A 20141-nucleotide genomic window follows, 5' to 3' on the forward strand; every position below is an offset into this window, starting at 1 on the left:
GGACAGGGAAGTTCTGCGAGTTGCTGCCCACTGGCACCACCCCTACTACTCCCATTGGGACAGCACATGAAGACACACCTTCCCCTAGGTGCTGAAGGTACTTCTGGTTGAAGTGCAGAACAAGGGAGGGCAGAGGAGGCAGCCTTAGTCTCGCTGCGCTTGTAGTGACTGGGAGTCCTTGGGGCCATCAAATTACCCAAGGTGGTAAGCAAGGCTGGGCAGTGCTCCAGGGGAGGCACGTAAAGGCAGCAGGCAGGGCCAGGGGAGGGACCCGTCCCCGAACATTGGTGGAACCAGACACCTGCACTCTGAATATTCCTGGAGCATGGCACCACGCACCCATATAACTCACCTCCTCTGTTGAAGTAACTCTACAGGCAAAAATTAGTACAAGGTTTGGTGAGTTTAAAAACGGGAAATGAGTACTAGGTTGTCACTGATTGCAAAGCTGTTGCTCAAGGATAATTCACAATATATATAATGGCCATTATAAAACATCCCTTTCTCCCTTACTTGGGATATGCACATTGCTTCAGTTCCATGCCACAAGAACAATAATGTAGAAAGTGGGTGGTTCAGCATCAGGAATGTCAATTGTAAGGGAACTGCTAAGTTTAGCACTGGTATGATATGTTCTGATTGTTAAGTGATGTTTACAATATCCCTCTCTTCAGCATATGAAAAGGAGAAAGAAAAGTATAAAATATTGTTATGATGATTGTACCTCTGCATAGGAAGAGGCAAAATACCATTTTAATGAATCCATTAATGAATAAAATTAAAGAAGTTCAGAAATTCAATGTTCATGTACAAATCAACAACTTGTGCACAGTGGACTTTATACGTGTGTAAGGATTTGCATGGGTGATTTCAATACTGATATGTAGAAGTTATGCTTAGTAGTAGACCGTTGCCAGTATAAAATGAGGGCATTGCATTGACTTCTATTGTTGGAAGGAAAGTATGCTACTCTCATTTCCAGCTGAACATATCATGAGCTAAAAGCCTTTTTTATTTCAATTGTAGCCGTCAGTGCAATTGCAAGTCATGCAAATTCAGTCTCTTCTACCATAATCTAAAAAATGTGGTGAAAAGTATAGATTTCAAAAGTCATTAAAAATCCTCGGTCTAAAGCTATGTGGATATGTAAATCTTTATAAACGTTTGTGATTTCCTTTGTGTATATAGTGTTGCTTTGTTTTGCACATTGAACTCCCATAATTTGTGTAACATTTTCTAAACACATTTAAGCTATGATGGGCACATCTGCTCTCCAACTTTCATTTCTCATTTAAGATATTCAAAGGCGGAGAAATAAATAATGTAATCACGGGCAATTTAAGTTCCGAGCCTCCCGAACGCTTACAGCCAACTAAATTTTGGCATAAAGCGGTGTGCCAGCATATCTTTTGTAAAATATGAATAGCATAGTTTTTGTATTTGTGACTCCTCGGTGGTTTTGTGTGCATGTCTGTGGTTTCTTTTAAATTTATAACCCCAGATAATAAATGAAGTAAATGTGTCAATTTGCAAATGAAAAACATAAAGGGATGGAATGATGGTTAGATCTATAAACATCTGTGGGAGTATTTCTCTTCTATCTTAGGTTTTTATATAGCACTCTGTTCCATGTTATAAAAAATTAAAGAATACAGTTTTTTGCTCTTCATTCTTCTAAAGAAGGGAGTGGAGTCTTCTCAGTATTGAAATCCTTCCCTCTCCCATGGATTATTTAATCAACTTCACATCTGGTCACAGTGGTTGAAATTGAACATATCTTCTTATGGTTTGGTTGCCTAGGTTAAGTGGATTGGTCTTAGTTCAGTTCTCACTAAACAGGCATCTGCATAGCAAAAACGAGCAACACAATTGACTTAAATGGCTTGACTTTTGGCAATCTGAGCTATGAAGCCAATGATGGAATGAACATGGAAATTATTCCTTTGCTGATGGAGGTGGCATATTTCTGAGATAGTCTGTGCCACTACTGCCTATGCTGTACCAGCTCTCCAGGGATAATAACTAGGGGTGATGATAATAATGATAATACCTAGTGCTTATATAGTGTTTTTTATCATTGTAAGAGGGTGGTCCCTTGATGTGGCCCTGGACGAGGCCGGGCCAGGCCTCCGGATTCCCCTCTCTTGGTTTGCTTTAGCCCTATCAGTGAGGCACCTCCGGCGTCGGACAACCGAGGGTCCTGCTGGGGTCCCCTTACCAAGCAGGCATTGTGACTACTCTCCACCCTTGCCCCAGTAGGGCCAACACCCAGGGTCCTTAGTCTGGTCCCTTGTATGACAGAATGACCCACTCTATTCACAGAGTACTGTTTCCCGTACCCCTGCCTCTATGCCGACCAGTGGGGGTTGGGGGAGGGGTTCTGCCTGCCGCTCCCCTACGGGGTAGGGGGACCCGGACCTGCCCTCAATCATGAGTTCCAGCCCAGGGCCCTAAGGACAGGGTCAGTTAGTTCTTGCCTGGCTGATGAGGGCTCCTTACCGCAATTCGCCAGCCCACAAAGCCCTGCCGTGAGCCACTTCCTACCCCTCTTGCTGCCTCCATCCAGGTGCTCCGAGGCTACGAGCACATCCTTGGCGCTCCCCAAACCTGCCCGCTTGATTCCCCCCCCCACCCTCTCCTGAGCTCTTGAATGGCTTTTCACCCCTCGCCGTCCCCAGCACCACCCCTTGCGTAGTGCAGGGCACCGTAGGCGTGGGTGGCCCCACCTCTTGCATCCGGAGGGATGCCATGCGCTCTCCTAGCCCTGCCTCCTCCCAACTGAGCCACTACCGCCGAGTAGGTGGCACACTGGAGCGGGCCCAGTTCCCGCCAGGTGTACCAGGCTGTGGAGGGCTTCAGGGCCCCCCAGAACACCGCTGCCCCGTCACAATTAGATATCAAAGGAAGAAAGTATCATTATCTCTATTTTCTAGGTGGAAAAACTCATGCACAGAAAGATGAAGTGACTTGGGCTTTGATTTTGAGCATTTTAGCATTGTCACCCTGGCACATTTAATCAGCTCTGAAATAAATACCAAAATTGAAATTAGGTATGACATTTCAATATGCTTCTGTTTGAAAAGTACCTCATCCTCCGAGTGTATTGTAAGCTCTTTGTAACAGGGAAGCATCCACCTGTATTGTTGTACATATTATTGCATATTCCTGGCACTGTATGTTAATAAGGTACCTATCTTATTCTTCCTTTAAGTGTGTCAAAGTCAGACTCAGGACTCACAAATTTGTCAGACCACTCTGTTTATTAGCAAAGCCGCTCTGCTAATACGCCCAGAAAATGTGAGCACCATACAAAGCTCAAACCCCTTGATTTATACAGACAAAAGAAAGCAAAATTAACATGATTACAAAAGGGCGCAAAACTCACATGATTCTCATGAGACTAGTCACGTATCTTCATTTCCTTTATCAGGCCTCAGCAATCTCCTGTCCATATCTCGCTGGTTATCTCAATTACTTTCTGACTAACACCTAATGTTCCTTTCCCTGTTATCTCAGACACACCTAGCTCCACTCTGATCCATCCTGCATACCTACAAACAACATTAACATAATCTTCTCTCTTCTGTTCAGGGACAAACAGTATTCCTTGAACTTATTCTATTATTACAGTATAATTCGTCTTTCTCTTACAATATAATTCTTTCTACTTTCACAAGTGGCTTGTTGCATTCCTGCTTATATAAGCCCCCAATTCTCTTTCCTTGAACTGCCATGGAAATTGAGGTCAGCATAAGCACTTGGGCTAACAGTCCCCAACTGTAACCATGTAGGGCTGATAGCAAGGTATTCTGAGGGGAAGGACTTTAACTTTGGTGTGTTTCACAGAGTTGCTGAGTGGAAGAAATTAAAATTGCGATAAATGCTGTCTCTCTATTTTGAGGAGCGTTTTTTAATTCTCTTCAAATAGTGGGCCAAATTCATTCCTGGATTCTGATGATGGATCACCAGCTGCATATCATCCTGGTGGTAGAAGGTCTAGTCAGTGGGGTGAGCAGATTACAGCAGTGTGAGTTGTCTATAACACTACTCTGCTGGGGAGCATGGTCCCAATTAGTAAAGACTCAAGCACTGAAGGCATGTGGGGAATGTGTTAGTTCAGCACATCCATAACCTGTGGTTCTCAGTCTGACAGTAGCTGTTTACACTATCTCTACACATGACTAATTGTATAACAACTGAGAGAGGGATTTTTTCTAATCTATAGTTAAGAAATAGGAAATCTGGATTGAAATCCATCTCCACTGTAGCTCCTTTGACCATAAATAGTGTAATAATAAATAATTGATTTGTTCCACTGTCATTAAGTCAGGATATTCCTATGTGTCTGGGATAGGTAGAGCCCGGGGGGAAGTAAGGGAAAACCTTGCAAGGATCCAATCATCAAATGTTTTTTAATCAAGAAGAACAAATCCTGCAAGGTGTGCAATGAATCTACCCCTTAACCTTGCAAGTCCTGGGGATTCACCTGGGGATTCACAGAAGATAGGGCAGAAACACTGTCTCTGGCCCAGCATCTTGATCTCTAAGTCCATGGCTCTGATAATATTGTGCTGCCAGAACTTCTCACAGCCTCTGTGTTGAATAGCCTGTTTGGTTGCATAAGGGTGATAAGTGACGCTGAAGGCTCACTCTTCATGTAGCAATGTTAGAGCTAAGGGTTACCTGCTGCAGCTAGTTTGCGTGCTTCTTACTGTTTAATGTAAAACTTCACTGCACTTCGTGAAGTGAAACACAGCCTCGTCAGCCAACAGATGTGCCCTAAAGAGGACATTCCTCCTTCCTGGAGATGGATCTAAGCTAGACCCAGGAGCTGTGGAGGGAGGGAGATCAAGCATGTTTTCACTTGACCCTGCACAAAGGGGTCTATGTGGTCCAAAGAAGTGACACTACATTGCAGGAAGCTGGCCTTTCCTCTCCATGGAGGAATGATAGGAATCTGATAGGAATAGAGGGGATTTAGGTGGTATTGGCCAGATGGACAACTTTTCTTTTTATTCATAAATTCTGCTTATTTCAGCACTGGTCGGGTTATGTTAGCACCGATATGAACTGGGATGCTTGGCACGGTATATGTCAGAAGATTGATCTCATTGTGACATGATCTCATTGTGATACAAGCATGTCAGTAGAACTGATACAAGTTAAGAGTAAAGCTTGTACAACATTCATTTTTGTTCACAGTGTTTTAGATTGGTTGGTCTCGGGATATTAGAGAGACAGGGTGGACAAAGTAATTTTTTTTATTTATGGAAAGAGCCAAACTTTTGAGTTACACAGAATTCTTTTTCAAGTCTGCAAAGCTTTGTGGAGCTTGAAAACTTGTCTTTCACCAACAGAAGTTGGTCTATTTAAAAATATTATGTTACCCACCTTGTCTTTCACATTTAGTTTTTAACTTTACAATTGCATCTTATGCTTCAGTAAGTTGGTAATAGGCAGATGCTGAAAAAGTTTCTGAAGTTAATATTTAAACCCAGGAGACTTCATAGCTTCACATCAACAAAGTAGCATTCCTTCATGACCTAGTTTTTTTCCTATTAGTACAAAACAAAATTACTAACTGCATTTAATAATATTATTCCTGTTGGTTAAAGTACAGAAAATCTACAGAGAATAATATTGCCTTTTTAGATCACAATAGAGACATAAAAGCCAATATACTTCAGGGTAGTGCAGTTATTCCTGATAACATCCTATCTATGTGAATACTGTCTTATATATTCTCTGAGACGTAGAAATTATGCGGCGTAGAAACTATTTTAGGGAATTCAGAAGCCATGAAACATCACTGGAGATTTCAGCCTCCTGCAGCTGATTCAGATCATTGTTTATGGTGTGTTAGAAATGAATGCAAATAAAATCTCTTTCATCACGTCATATTAGGTTTATCTGGGATTGGTCAACGGGATGGCTCACTCAGTGCCTGTCCTTTTCTGTTTATTTCCATAGAATCTTCTAGCATAAGCAACTGTCGGATGACAGGATACAGGGCTAGAGGGACCATTGCTCTTAATCACTATGGCCATTTATATGTTCTTCTTGGTGTATAAATTGCCCCATGCCAGGATTATTCCTGGGAGACACTGTGACTCATAAACATACCAATGAGTCACAGTTCCTTCTCTGTTTCATCTGTTCGCTGCTCCCCAGCCACCTTGCCCTGGGCAGAAATAAAAAGGGCTTAATCTTATGTGGTGGGCCCCAAGATTTTGCTGTCCCACGTAGAGCTGTATTAGGGATTCATGTCTTATTTCCTTGTGGTCTGTGTCACAATTGAGCCCAAAAGTCTAGGAAGCCAAAAAAAAAATTATGTACATCTGGCCAAAAATGTTTTAGCAGGCATTCTGTATTCTTTCAGATGGATTTCCAGATTGTATTTAGCTAGGTTTTATTTGTCAGAGCATCATTTCTGATTTTTTTTTAATTTATACTTTTGGTTCCAGCTGACTGAGAACTAGAGTCCTCAGAGGTCTTTTCTAGTTGTAATGCAATATGTATTGGTGAAATACTTTTCAAAATATGCTCTGTTTTACCCTCTCCATTCTCCAACTCTTTCAGACTAAGTGAATTATGTATAGGCGGAGATCTTCATGGATCTGGATGTCCTTCCTGCTTAGTTATAGGGGGCTTCAATTGTTGAATATTCTCCATCTGTCAGAAAGCAGGGTAGTCTTTGTGACACTGTATTTACAGTGAAAACAGGAAACACTGGGTTGGTGACATCACTTATTAGGACAAAACTCTCATGGTAAAATTAAAGGTAACTATAAAGGATTTTGTACTTTGGACTAAAAATTGGTTTGTGAAGAAAATCAAATGCTTACTTAACCATTTTGAGAATTTGAGGAACAGACTACAGATGGATGAAAGAAAAATCTGACTACTTTTCCCTGAAATAAATAAGTATTTAAAAAGAAAAGGAGAACCTCTACAAATGGTACATTAGCAGAGTTTGCTTAGTAGGTTTTCCTATCACCTTGGGAAGCCTGAGGTGTCTGTATTCCTGAGTATAAAACCTAGACTTTTTTTTAACCATACTGAATACACTGGCATAGGTTTTCAAGCATGATTGGGGGCCCTGTTTTAGACTCCTTTATAGGGTTTTGATTTTCACAAAGTACTGAGCTCCAGGCTTCCCCAAAGCAGGTCCCTCTAAGGCCATGGTGTCTAACCAGCTCCTGAAGCAGTAGCCACTATATGGCTACTGCTATAGCGAACTAGCCACACTCAACTGGCCAAATATGCACATTGATCAAGCCAACTAGGCACACACAACCAGACAAATAGCACAGCTTTCAAAACAGGAGCTCAAAATTTTAACAAGTCTCAGAGGGGTAACCATCTTAGTCTGTACCTGCAAGAACAACAACGAGTCCTGTAGCATCCTGAAGACTAACAGATTTATTTGAACATAAGCTTCAGTGGGTAAAAACCACTGAGGAAGTGGGTTTTACCCCACAAAACCTTATGCCTAAATGAAATCCCCAAATGACTTCAGAACAATTTTTATTATAATATAAACTAGTAGCGTGAACAACGGAAGAACACTAAAGTCTCTGTCTTGCCCTCAAAGACTGTAGCTTGAGCTTTTTTACTTTGTTCTTATGTGTACATAGGGAGTATATGATTTTACAAAACACACAGCACAAGGCACTATGTGTCTGAAGGAAAGATTAAAGCTTAAAGCATTGCCATGTGTTACAACATTAAAGTGACATTCATTCTTACAAAATAGTTATACATTTGCCCCTTGGGTATTGTTTATGTATGTAATTATGATTCCGCTCTGCTGTCAGTTTATTAATCATATTCTGAAACTGCTCTGAATTTGTGGGCAAAATATGCATATTATCACCTGTTACAGAATGAATACCTATACGAAGGTGTTGACGCAAGAGTTATAGAGTATGAGGACAATAGGCCCCTCTTAGATATGTTCCTCCAGAAACCAATGGGTTTATTGTCTCTCCTTGATGAGGAAAGTCGATTCCCGCAAGCGACTGATCGGACACTTGTAGGTAAGTGTATATTCTATTTCATAGGGTCTTAGGAGGCATGTTTTACAGTTCTCTTTAAAGTATATTTTGATGCTTCTTAGCTATGCTTTTAATGTACGCGAATTCCAGCTTCAACATACATTTCAGGGAGAGGGGAATTTGATCCAGCCCTGAAATTAATATTTCTTTTGATGGAAAGCAGCAAGATGGGCCTGAGCCAAAAGAGATGGGTCCAGATTTCAAACATTTCACCATTCAGGAATGTTCAGATCCATGGTTTTGGAGATAAGGACTAATTTGGGTACAGAAGTAGGATCAGATTGCAAGCATCCTTTTCTTATGGCTAAAGAGGTATTGGGATCTTGAGCTTTGGTCTGACCCATCTCTTGATGGCTATGAATCTGGCACAATGGCATAGAACCTCTTATGATCAGTCAAAGTAAATATTGTGTCAGGGCTTGTCTACATGCAAACTGGATCCAATATCCCTACACCTGGTTGTAATTTACACAGTTAACCTTGGTCTACAATAAGACTTTATTTTGAAATAACCTCCCCCCTCCCCAGTTGAATTTATAAGAGAAGCATCCATACTACCAAGCCTGTTATTTTGAAATAACAGATCACAGAATTCAAAATCTGTAATCCTGCTTTTCATCAGGAGTAACACTAATTCCAAAATAGTTATTTTGAAATAATGGTAATGTGGACATGCTGGAGCTGCTATTTCAAAGTAATTACTCCCCAGAATAATATACATTAATTACTCTCCAGTGCTTCCTGGGCTCTAAGTCCAAGGTAGATCATCCACATTAATGCAGCCTGCCTTGGACTAATTTCAGTGCTTCCCCATAGTAAGGACATGTTATTTCGGATTTGTTAAATTGGGAGTGAAGTCGAATGTAGTAATTTTGAAATAGTTTCCTAGTGTAGATATGGCCTTAGTGTGTCAGTGCAACTCAGTGTGTAAACACTCTTGTTTTGGAATAAGAATGTCTACAAACAAACTTGCACTGAAATAACTCTGAATGTGAATTACAACTGATTTAGTTGGTTTGGTTCTAGTTTCAGTGTAGACTCCAGTCACATTACCCACAAATATCAGAGCAGGATCTAGGTTATGGTTGACCTCAGATCATCAGAAAACAGCCAAAAACAGCAATGTGGGTTTTTTTCGATAGATGTAATACGAACTCTTTGTCTATCCTGGTACTTATTTAACACCCATCACTGACTGCCTCCAAAGCCAACAATGAATTTGTCCTCGCAACACCCCTGTAAAGTAGAAAGGATTATTATCCTCGTTTTACAAGTGGGAAAGTAAAGCAAAGAGACATTATGTGACTTGTCCCAGGTTACACACAAGGTTTGTAGCAAAGCAAATAACTGAAGCATGAATTGCTGAGTCTTTGTCCAATATTTTAACCATATGACCATCCTAATGGTTCTTTCTCCTTTTCTTTAAAAAATGTCAGTCTTTCTGCATTTGCCTGAAAAGACAGCTTAGTTTCCTCACTTGAGTCCTGATCTAAACTGGTGTGGATTCATCATTGATTTTGTACAATTACTCAAATAAGACACACTGTATCTGCTTACAGAAAAATTTGAAGATAACTTAAAGTCAAAATACTTTTGGAGACCCAAAAGAGTAGACCTCACCTTTGGGATTTACCATTATGCAGGAAAGGTAAGAGAATGTAAGCATACTTGTTATTGATTTATTAAAGTCGGGGGAGTTTCTCAGAAACAAATTTGAGTTAAATGCAAGGCTCTCGTTGACTTTTTTCAGTAAGAACTGGACACCTAACTGACCTTTGTGCCTTTGAAAACCTCACCTGTTATGGTACATAGATCTTAAAGACGAGATGTCAAGTGTAATGTGAATAACTGTGTATTGTGAAGAACAACTATCTTATGACACCTGCAGAGAGTAATTTTTCTTTCATGATTGTCATATTGAAAATTAAAGCTAGCAGTGGCCAAAAGAGAAGGCTTAATTACTGCCCCTTATGACTGCAAAACTATGATCTCTGGTGACATATTACATTTTAGAGTACTTACAACTAGTCTAACATTCCTAAAGTCCTGAAAGTACAGTAGTAAGCAACATCTGGTGCACAAAAAAGCTGCATAACTATAAATTTACTTTTTAAATAGGTTCTTTATAATGCAAGTGGATTCTTAGCCAAAAACAGAGATACCCTGCCAGCTGACATTGTGCTGCTCTTACGATCATCAGAAAACAATCTGACTCGACAGCTGGTAACCCATCCTCTTACCAGAACAGGTAATATACCAGTAATTGTGACAGATCTTTCCAATCCAAATAACTGTCAGTCCTGACTATGCCTAGTTTTTGTCTGACTCTCAGTGTTATTACCCAGATTTGGTGGCTTCCATCCAATGCTAGAAACTAAACAGATGCATACGTTTCCCCAAAATTAGACTTCAGAAACCCAGTGTCATCTTGTGTCATCTCTTTAAACTGTGCCATGGGGCTAATGATCTGTGTATGTTCTGTCATTTTTAAACAGAATATATGTTTACATTATATTATATGTGCTCCAGTGTGTCCATGCCAGCAAATATGTCCTTTTTTTCTCCTGAAGTTACCTGTACATTCATGTGGGAGTTGCATTTACAGTGGAACAGAAAAGCTAGACTGAATAGTGGAGAAAGTCTAACAGATAAATTATACTAAATTTAATTGTATCTTAGAGTAACCATAAGACTTTGCTCAGGCAAAACTCCTATTGATTATAGAAAAAATTTTGCCTGAATGGTAAAAGCAAGTCAGGTCTTCATAAGTTTACTTGAAGTAATAGAAGCAGGACAATTCCAGGTTCACTGAGATGCAGCCGGCTCATGCAGTTTTCTTCCAGCATTAGAACTCACTGTGGTGCAAAGATGCAACTCCTCAGGAGTCCACTCCTGTTTTCTCTCTACACCTGAAAGCAGAACTAGGCCAAATGATCCTAACTATCTGGGAGCAGAACTAGACCCACTATCAGAGATTGACAGTGTTGTAAGAACAACTTTGCAGTATCAGGAAGTGACTTACCTCTGAATGTTTTTGTCACATTGGCTTTGGTCAAGATATGAGAGCTATTAAAATATGGATTGTGAGTCCATTTTTAAGTCAGTGTGTGCTTTTGAAAAAAAAATAAAAGTGAACAAAAAGATCTGTTGACATTCTGTTGGGTCAAGTAGTCTTCAGTACTTGATATGGTCACATAATCCATGAACCGTTGACACACTAATCAATAATTAATTATATTTATATCCACCCACCCAGGTTTTCTCTACTCATCACTTTAGTACCTGAGCACAATTTCTACATTGCAGAGGTTCCAGAAAGAACATTTTGGAAACTAAAGTACTATCAGCTTGCTAGAATGGTTGGATGTTATCAATACAAAAGTGCAATCACTAAAAAGTTCATAAGGTGTTTCAGTATTGTTTAGAAGATACATGTCCGCTTAGACTGTTGTAGTGCAGCCAGTCCTGGAAATCATAATGGGAATTTTGCTTGATCTATAGGGACTGGTTTCCATTTACACTAAGACCCCTTCTCATCATTTTGGCAGTGGAAAAGTGCCTTAAAAGAGACATAAATTACATTTGCGCCTGCTCTAAGGCAACTTTATTTCCCAGGGTAGTCTTAAGGGGCCTTATGAGCATCAGAGCTGTAATGGGTGACTTCCTGGTTTAGGACAGGTTTGTTTTCTTTTACATTTGCTCTGGTAGATCATGCAGAGTAAGAAATACAGAGCCCTTCTTCCATCTTCTGAAAGTGGCAGTGTTTTTCTCAAAACTCATACCCAGAGGCTAGAAGGGAAATATAGAGACATGTAGCAGCCCAGGGTTTATAGAGACATAACATCAGGTGCTTGGATTATGGCGGGGGGGATAGAGTAACTGAAATATACATTTTTAGAGGATTGTTTTCTCTCATCTTTCTTTAGGTAACCTGGCACATACCAAAAGCAAAAGTGCTATAAACTATCAGATGTGGACCCCCCAGAAATCAATCAGTCGTACTAAGGTAAGAAACCTAATTTCACAGCAGTGCTTTCAACCCTCATTTAAAGTAGACAAAGGCAATGTTGTTTTTGCTACTGAAAGTAAGCAAGTAACCCCTTCCTTGGTTTTTCTCCCTCTCCTATTTTCTTTTCTGTTTAGCTGGATATCTTTGTGTTGTGCAATTCGTATTCCTTCCGTGAGGTAAAAACCTACAATTTCCCTTCTTTCTGGCAATAGTTTTATAACTACTTCAGAAAAAAAAATATTTCTTTAACTTTACTATCATAGTTAAAAGGAGAAATTAAAAAAATGTTTTATCTACTTTGTGTGACGTATGGTCATGTTCTGTAGAGAATAACCAAAATAACAGTGATGCTGCAGTTATGTTCAAGACATCAGCAGTCTTTGATATAAAAAAAATTATCTCCTCTTATCATATTATTTGTGACAGTTATCTGGATGTTCAGTTATCAAACTGTGTCCTGAGTATGTGTATGTACCATGTGACAAAGTAGTGTAATGTGCTTGTGCAACAATTCTGACTTTGCTAGTGATCATTCATAGCCTTTGCAGTTTAGTGTATATATTTCTTTTTATTAGAGGTGTTCTTTTAATGGGCACTTCCTTAGGATGTTGCAAAATAAATTTCAAGCTCTGTAAAGATAAGTGTCTTTTTCTTCCTTGGTCTATGTAGAATGATACTGGAGATACTACGCCTCATCCAAGAGAGACAACCAGTATGAAAACACAGACAGTCGCTTCTTATTTTAGAGTAAGACACCAACTCATTTCTTACATTATGTTGGAGTAGAATTAATATGTATCGTTTCCATTTTTAAAATGCATCCAATTTCCTCTCCAGCTACACACACACGTGATTTCAGCTACAACAAATCACAAAAGACAACAAGGGTCCAGTTGGAGTTTGTGAAGTTCCTATATAGCACAGTGATGAGTGCAGTATACATGCCTAAATTATAGTAATGTGATGGCTCATGTGTCATTTGATGCAGTAGAATTAGTTACAGGTCCAGACTTCTCTCTTCTGGGTGCGAGATGATGTATACTACACCTCTCTGTGCTACTCTGGATTGCTTTGCCCCAAGAATGATAAACATAATAGAGAACAGGACTCATGGGGTTGGACCCCTTTCAGGGTCTGAGAAGGAGAAGGGCAGATTTCATTTCTACCCAGTGCTCCATAGGGATATAGGCAGTGAGGCTGCTGAAAAGATGCACTGATTCAACCTCCCTGGCTTTTCCTCTGTCAGTGCCCTATGCTCTCTGCCCTCCCCCACCCCCACCCTCACCGCCACCCCCATAGGATGTTGCCATGAGGTGACTTACCATCCTTTGCAGATTCAATGACCCAGAGTCACAAAATCATAGTAATGTTTGCAAATAAATGAAAACCCTGTCAATAATCCCTATTAGCTATTAAACCCAGAATGCAGAGTTTAGGCATTAGTCTGCCAGAATAACACAAGAGCAAGGATAGTCCAGGATTGAGGGTGAACTCTGCTCAGTTCCCTGCTCTGCCACAGGTTTCCTCTAGTTAGGGCCTTGCTTAATCTCTGGGCCTGAATTCCCTGTGTGAAAATGGGGATAATGGCTCTTTCTATTTCACAAGGGGGTTAGGAGGATAATGCATTAGAGCATGTTAGAGGCTCAGCTGCTACAGTAATGGAGGCTGTATAAATACCTAACAAGCTGGGGACTCTCAGCAGGTGGTGCCTATATCCTGCAGAGCACTGCTATTGTGAAGCATGTTCCAGAGCTGAAGAAGAGTGTATACAGTATCTAACAAAAAAGAAAATAATCAATCACATTGTGCTTAAGTGTCACTAGGATGAAAAGCTCTTAGTGCAGTCCATCTTGATTTTCTCCTAAATGCCATATTCCAAATGCTGATATGGAATCTACCTTTTAATACAGCTGCTGCCAGAGTACACAGGTACAGCTGTATTTCCTGTATGCTAATTGTTCCACCATGGCACTTCCCAGTTTACTGATTTGGAGCCTGATCCTGCTTTTTCAACTCCTATTGATTCATGTCTTTTATCAAAAATATAAAGGGGGCCTCAGATTATGCTACTGCCTCTTCTGAAAATATTGTATTTACTTTCAGGGTAAAGAACCGCAAAGAATAGCAGATTCTGTCCAGGACACAGAATAGAGCACAAGAAGATAAACTACACAATGTGCTAATTCCATATTAGGATGATATTTTAAGGGTGATATTTTTTAACATTCTGGAGTAATAGAGAACATACTTTTTCCACTCTAATTTCTAGCAAGACAAGTTAGGTGAGGTAATATTTTTCATTGCACCAACTTCTGCTGGTGAGAGACACAATCTTTCAAGTTACATAGAGCTCTGCCTCAAGTATGGGAAAGGTACTGAGGTCTCGTCTATGCTGCACACCTATATGGGTGTAACTACTCACTTGGTATGTGAAAAATCCACACCCCTGAGCTACCAGTACATAAGTTATATCCAGACATGTGCTCATGTGGACAGCAGGAGAGCTCTGTCCTGCCCACATAGATATTGCCTTGTGGTTATGTGGATTAACTACACCAATGAGAGAGCTCTCTCCCATTAGAGCATCTTCATTAAAGAAGTGGTACCGCTGCCTGGATGCATCATTTTAAATATAGATGTGTCCTCAGAGTATTGCAAGGTCAAAGAGTTTAGCAAGTAGTTAGCACATATTTAAGGGATCACTTAAGGTGAACTGGCTCATTAACACCTCAGTAGTCCTAGGACCAAAAAAGGAGGTTAGTGGGTTACAGGTTGTTGTAATAACCCATAGTTAATCTGTTTATTAAGACTGTGATTGTCACTGTGTAGCAAAGTTATGAATTTAAAATCCCAGGCTTGTTTTTTGAAAGTGTTGGGCAGGTTTCCTTTGAGGACGAGGCGTGAAAGGCCAGATATAGAGTGAATGTTTTGTAAACTGCCACCCACCAATGATAGGGTGGTTTTTGTCTTTTATCATTTCCCTGTACTTCCAGCAGTGTGATATATGCCATCATGTGCCAACAATGCCCCCCTGCAATGTATATTGCACAAACTGGTCAGTCACTTTGTCAAAGAATTAATGCTCAGAGTATGTCTACACTGCAAAGTTAATTCGAAATAACAGCCATTATTTCAAATTAACTTCAATAGCATCTATACATGCAAACTGCTATTTCGAATTTAATTTAATTTGAAATAGCGGAGCGCTTATTTCGAATTTGGTAAACCTCATTCTACAAGGAGTAACGCCAAATTCGAAATAGCTATTTGAAAGTAAGTGCTGTGTCGACACTTAATTCAAAATAGGGGGCCTCCAGCCCTTCCCAGGGAGCCCTGGTGGCCACTCTGGGCACAACCAGGAAAACTCGTCTGCTCCCCCCTAGCCCCGGAGCCCTTAAAGGGGCAGACTCTGGCCACAGTGCCTGTGCCAGTTGCAAGCCTGCCAGCACACAGCCAGCAGACCGTGCACCTGGCACAGCATGAGCCAGAAACCCACTGCCACCCAGCCCTCCTCTGCTCCCCAGGACCAGGCTGGCAGCTCCCAGGAGCCTGCAAGGGGCCGCAAAAGGCGGGCGCATGCCTGGTCTAGTACGGAGATCATGGACCTCAATGAGGTTTGGGTGGAGGCCTCCAATGCCCACAATATCTGCACTAGGCACAGGAATGCGGCCGTCTACAGCTGCATGACTGCCAGCCTGGCCACTAGAGGCCATATGCACAGCCAGGAGCAGGTGCGGACAAAAATAAAAGCTGTGGCAGGCCTATGCCAGGGCTCCCAACCAGGGGCTGACCCTGATGCCTGCCCGCATTATGAGGCCCTGGACCGAATCCTGGAGGGTCAGACGGTCCGTGCCCCTCTGGTGGTCATTCACCCCAGGGCAGAGGGCTCTGTCCCTGACACGGGAAGAGGAGGACGACGATGGCGAGGAGCCACAGGAGCCTGCAGGCAGCGTGCCCTGCACCCAGGACCCCCAAGCCGTACCAGAGAGCCTGTCAGCAGCCTCATCTGAGGCTGGGGAGACCTCCATATGTGAGTGCCATCACGGTCCACTTACGCGGGGCGGGGAGGGAGGGGGAGCCCAGGGACCGTGCACGTGGGCCTTGCCGACCATGGAGCAGGCGGCAACCTGTGCATCTGCCATGCCATCTGGGACATGTAGCCCCAGCTGGGTGCCATGCAGGGGCCTTGGCCTGTTCCCCACACACATTTATGCATGAAGGCACATGACAGGCTCCTGACCCCAGGGAGAGACACTGAACACTGCCCTCCCTCCAGACGCCCCCTCTATACAGAGGCAGGGCACATCTTCCCCCCCACACACACACACACCCCACACTATAGGCAGCACAGGGGTTAGGGTGCAATCCTGGGCCACCTCACACTCCCGGGGATAGCCGGACGTGATGGTACGGAGACCTGCCATACTCGCCTTGCAGAGTGGGGTTAGGTTTCACCCATTGTGTCCCCAGGGAGAACTGACCACTTCTATTGTTTAATCACAGCCGCAGCACCTGCGAGTGCAGGACGCACCACCCCGCCTGGACCCTCCACCCGCACCCGGGCCAGCAGGCGCACCCACAACCAGGAGTACCAGTGGCAGCACCTGGGGTTACAGGGAAGGCAGGTCCACAGCCAGGAGCAGTGGGTGCAAGAAGACCTGCAGCTGCAGCGGGAGAGCTTGAGGGAGCTGCAGGAGCAGGGCCGTGCCCTCCACGAGCACCTGCAGGCCCTGGCAGACCGATTGCTGCCTCGTGCTGCTCCAGCCCCTGCGGCCGCCCCAGCTATTGCTCCTCCTCCCACCCCTGCTCCCCCTCCTGCTTCTTCCGCCCCCCCCATCCCTCCTGCCCCACCCTCCACACCCACTCCCCCCGGGGACGCCGAGGCCCCCACAACCACAGTGCTGGGAGACAGGTGGGCCGGCAAGACCCCCAACCCTGAGCTTCCCCTCCTCCTTCCTCCCCTTGCCTCCCCCTTCCAGCTCCCTCCTCCCAGGTGTCCCCCCTCCCCTCTCCTGCCCTCAGTCTCCCCATCTCCCCACCCCAGTTATGTTAAATAAAGAGATTATTTTGTGGCAACACAGGTGTTTTTATTGTACATCAGGAAGGGGGGTTAGGGAGAGGAAAGAGGAAGGAGGTGGGGGTGGTATGTAAGGCACAAGGCCCCAGTGGGGCATGCATGGGGGATTTCAGTCCTCCTCTGCCTGGAAGCTCTCCCACAGGGCTTCCCGGATGCAGACAGCCCCCCCGAAGGGCCTCCCAGCTGGCAGCCATGCGGGGCTGTGCATACTGGCCGGCCAGCCAGTCAGCCTCTGCCATCAAAGCTGGCAGGAAAGTCTCCCCCTTCTTCTCACATAAATTGTGGAGCACACAGCATGCTGCCACCACGTGCGGAATATTGTGCTGGGAGAGGTCCAGGTGGGTGAGGAGGCATCTAAACCGTGATTTCAGTCGTCCAAAGGCCCCCTTGACCTCAGTGTGGGTCGTTCCAAGCTTGGCATTGAAGGCCTGCCGGGAGGGGTTCAGGTGTCCTGTGTAGGGCTTCATGAGCCAGGGCTGTAGAGGGTAGGCCACATCCCTCAGCAGGCACACTGGCATGTCCATGTCCCTGACCCTGATGTGGCGGTGAGGGAAGAAAGTCCCAGCACACAGAGGAGTTGCTATATACCCGCGCGTTGTGTGCTTTGCTGGTCCATGAACATTGATGTCCGTGAACTAGCCCCGGTGGTCAGACACGGCCTGCAAGATCTACAAAGAAGTACCCCTTGCGGTTGATGTACAAGGAGGCTTGGTGTTCCGGAGCACAGATGGGGATGAGCGTCCTGTCGATTGCCCCCCCCCCCCCCACCCGCAGATGGGGAAGCCCAGAGCGCCGAACCCCTGGATGACCGTGTCCAGGTTGGTGAAGCGGACAACTCTGCGGAGCAGTACCCTGTTGATGGCCTTGACCATCTGCAGAGAGACACAAAACCGAGGGTCACTGGGATGGCTGGGAGTGTTCGTTCCCTGCCACTGCCCCACGCCCCACACCCAGGAGCATCCCCCGCTGCAATCCTGGCCACCACAGGAGGTCTGTAGCGCGGCTGGGACAAACCGAATCCTCCCTTTGAGGTCACTTACACCACCTCCTCCTCCCTGTTTTCCCTGGGGCAGCCCATCTCCTCCTTGCAGCCCCCCCTTCCTGGCCCAGTGGCTGGTGACTGCCGTACCTGCATGAGCACCGCTCCGACGGTGGATCTCCCCACACTAAACTGGTTGCCAACGGATTGGTAGCTATCCGGTATGGAGAGCTTCCAGAGGGCGATGGCCACCCGCTTGTGACGGGGAATGGCGGGCCTCATGCGTGTGTCCCATCTCTGCAGAGCAGGGGCAAGCCACTCGCAGAACTCAAGGAAAGTGTCTTTCTTCATCCTGAAGTTCTGGGTCCACTGTTGGTCTCCCCAGCACTCCAGGACAATGTGGTCCCACCAGTTACTGCTGGTGTCCAGACTCCAGATGCGGTGGGGCACACTGGTATCAGGGCATTGCTGCTGCTCCTCCACAGCCCCCAGGTGGAGCAGGGGGAGGGCCAGGGAGCTGGCCTGCAGCAAATGGTGCCAGGTAGCCTCTAGCAATTGCTGCCAGGCTTGCAGCAAGACATTCAAAATGAGCACCAGAGTGCCTAGGGGCAGCTCTGGCTCCATGGTGCCAAGTGCTGTGGTGTCCCAAATGATAGCAACCAAAGCAGACAGAGAGGAAAACGCTTTGCTGTCCCTCAGCAAAGCGGGAAAGCTGAGAACTGGCTGTCTAAGGGGGTCCCTATAAGCATGAGCCTCAGACAGCAGCCACACAAAGCAACTACTGCCCTGATGCTCTGCTGGAACCGGTTTCAGCTGCCCTTAAATGAGATCCCGCGTCCAATCAGTGTGGATGCTATTTCGAAATAGATTTTGTATCTATATGCATTATTTCGAATTAGCTTAATTTGAATTTATTTCGAATTACGTTAATTCGAAATAGTGCTGTAGTATAGACATACCCTCATGGATCAGACACCAGAAATCTCCACAGCCAGCATTTCAATCAAATTGGTCATTCTCTTAAAGACCTGACAACATAAGTCTTACAACAAAGAGACTTTAACACCAGATTACAAAGTGAGACTTCAAACTTTTATTTATGCTAAAATTCGACACATTGCTAATGGGCCTTAATTGAGATGATAATTATCTTACACATTACAAAGACAGTTTCCCATTTTTTGATATTCGTAGTGACCCCAGATTAGCTACTTATTGACTCTTACAATAAGCAGTTCCCTCCTTCTTTGACACTTCCCCCGCTATACCACACAGTGCAGCATCTGTTCATAATGGAAATACAGATTTTAATGCAGAATATATGCTGCTTGAAGTCCTGCACGTGCACTGGTGGTGTGTGTCTAGTATACTATCACTTAGCTGACTTACTACTCCTGGCTGCTAGTTTCCTTTCAGTCACTTTGAATTCAGAATTAGCCTCTTCATTTGGATGTTAATAGGATCCAGCAATGGAGCAATTCTGGAGAAACCCATCAGAACCATGAGGTCCAGACTCAGCCCTTCTGACATGGAAAGCTACAATCCAGCCTGTGCCAAGCTCGGGAGCAGCTGGGTGGGGGCTGTGCAAAGCATCTATGTCAATTGTGAACGGGTGTTTCTGCTGCTGCAGCTTTCTTCTTGGGATCCTCCTAGGGAGGACAGCTATAGTTAGTTACACCCCCGTGGCTCCATAACAGAACCAGAGGAAATTGCAGAATCAGATGACCCTAGCCAGATGTGCTTTAGGCCTGTTTGGTTATCTTGATTCACTCCCCAGAAAAGGAAAGTTGCATTTATTACCTTGCCACACTTAAACCTCCCATTCTTCGCCTGACCTCTTACTGCTAAGAGGTCAACTAAGAATTGATGGGTTCCTGATTCCAAGATCAACAAGGACTTTATATAAATATTTAAAACAGGAGCATAGAAAACAATGGATTTTTAAAATTTCCTAATAATGTGGTTCAGTTCTGACGGTAATGTTTGGCTCAAGTATGGTTGATGTCAGAGAGGCTAGAA

At 43.9% G+C, this 20141-nt stretch overlaps 1 protein-coding gene across 4 annotated transcripts in view; it reads left to right on the top strand.

Annotated features, from left to right (window-relative positions):
• MYO3A (myosin IIIA) overlaps positions 1-20141 on the top strand; it is a 226934-nt gene that overhangs the window by 141738 nt on the left and 65055 nt on the right. For 3 of the 4 annotated variants that reach the window (XR_012902077.1, XM_006115285.4, XM_075922537.1), the window contains 6 exons: positions 7886-8039; positions 9617-9705; positions 10176-10305; positions 11984-12063; positions 12201-12242; positions 12736-12813. Coding sequence is in view for 3 of the 4 variants with exons in the window: in XM_006115285.4 (XP_006115347.2) it covers positions 7886-8039; positions 9617-9705; positions 10176-10305; positions 11984-12063; positions 12201-12242; positions 12736-12813 (573 nt within the window). In the remaining variant the exon portion in view is untranslated. The remainder of the gene's footprint in view (positions 1-7885; positions 8040-9616; positions 9706-10175; positions 10306-11983; positions 12064-12200; positions 12243-12735; positions 12814-20141) is intronic. The other variant, XM_075922539.1, reaches the window with a different exon arrangement.

Source organism: Pelodiscus sinensis, chromosome 2 (genome assembly GCF_049634645.1).
Source record: "Pelodiscus sinensis isolate JC-2024 chromosome 2, ASM4963464v1, whole genome shotgun sequence".
Classification (NCBI taxonomy): domain Eukaryota; kingdom Metazoa; phylum Chordata; order Testudines; family Trionychidae; genus Pelodiscus; species Pelodiscus sinensis.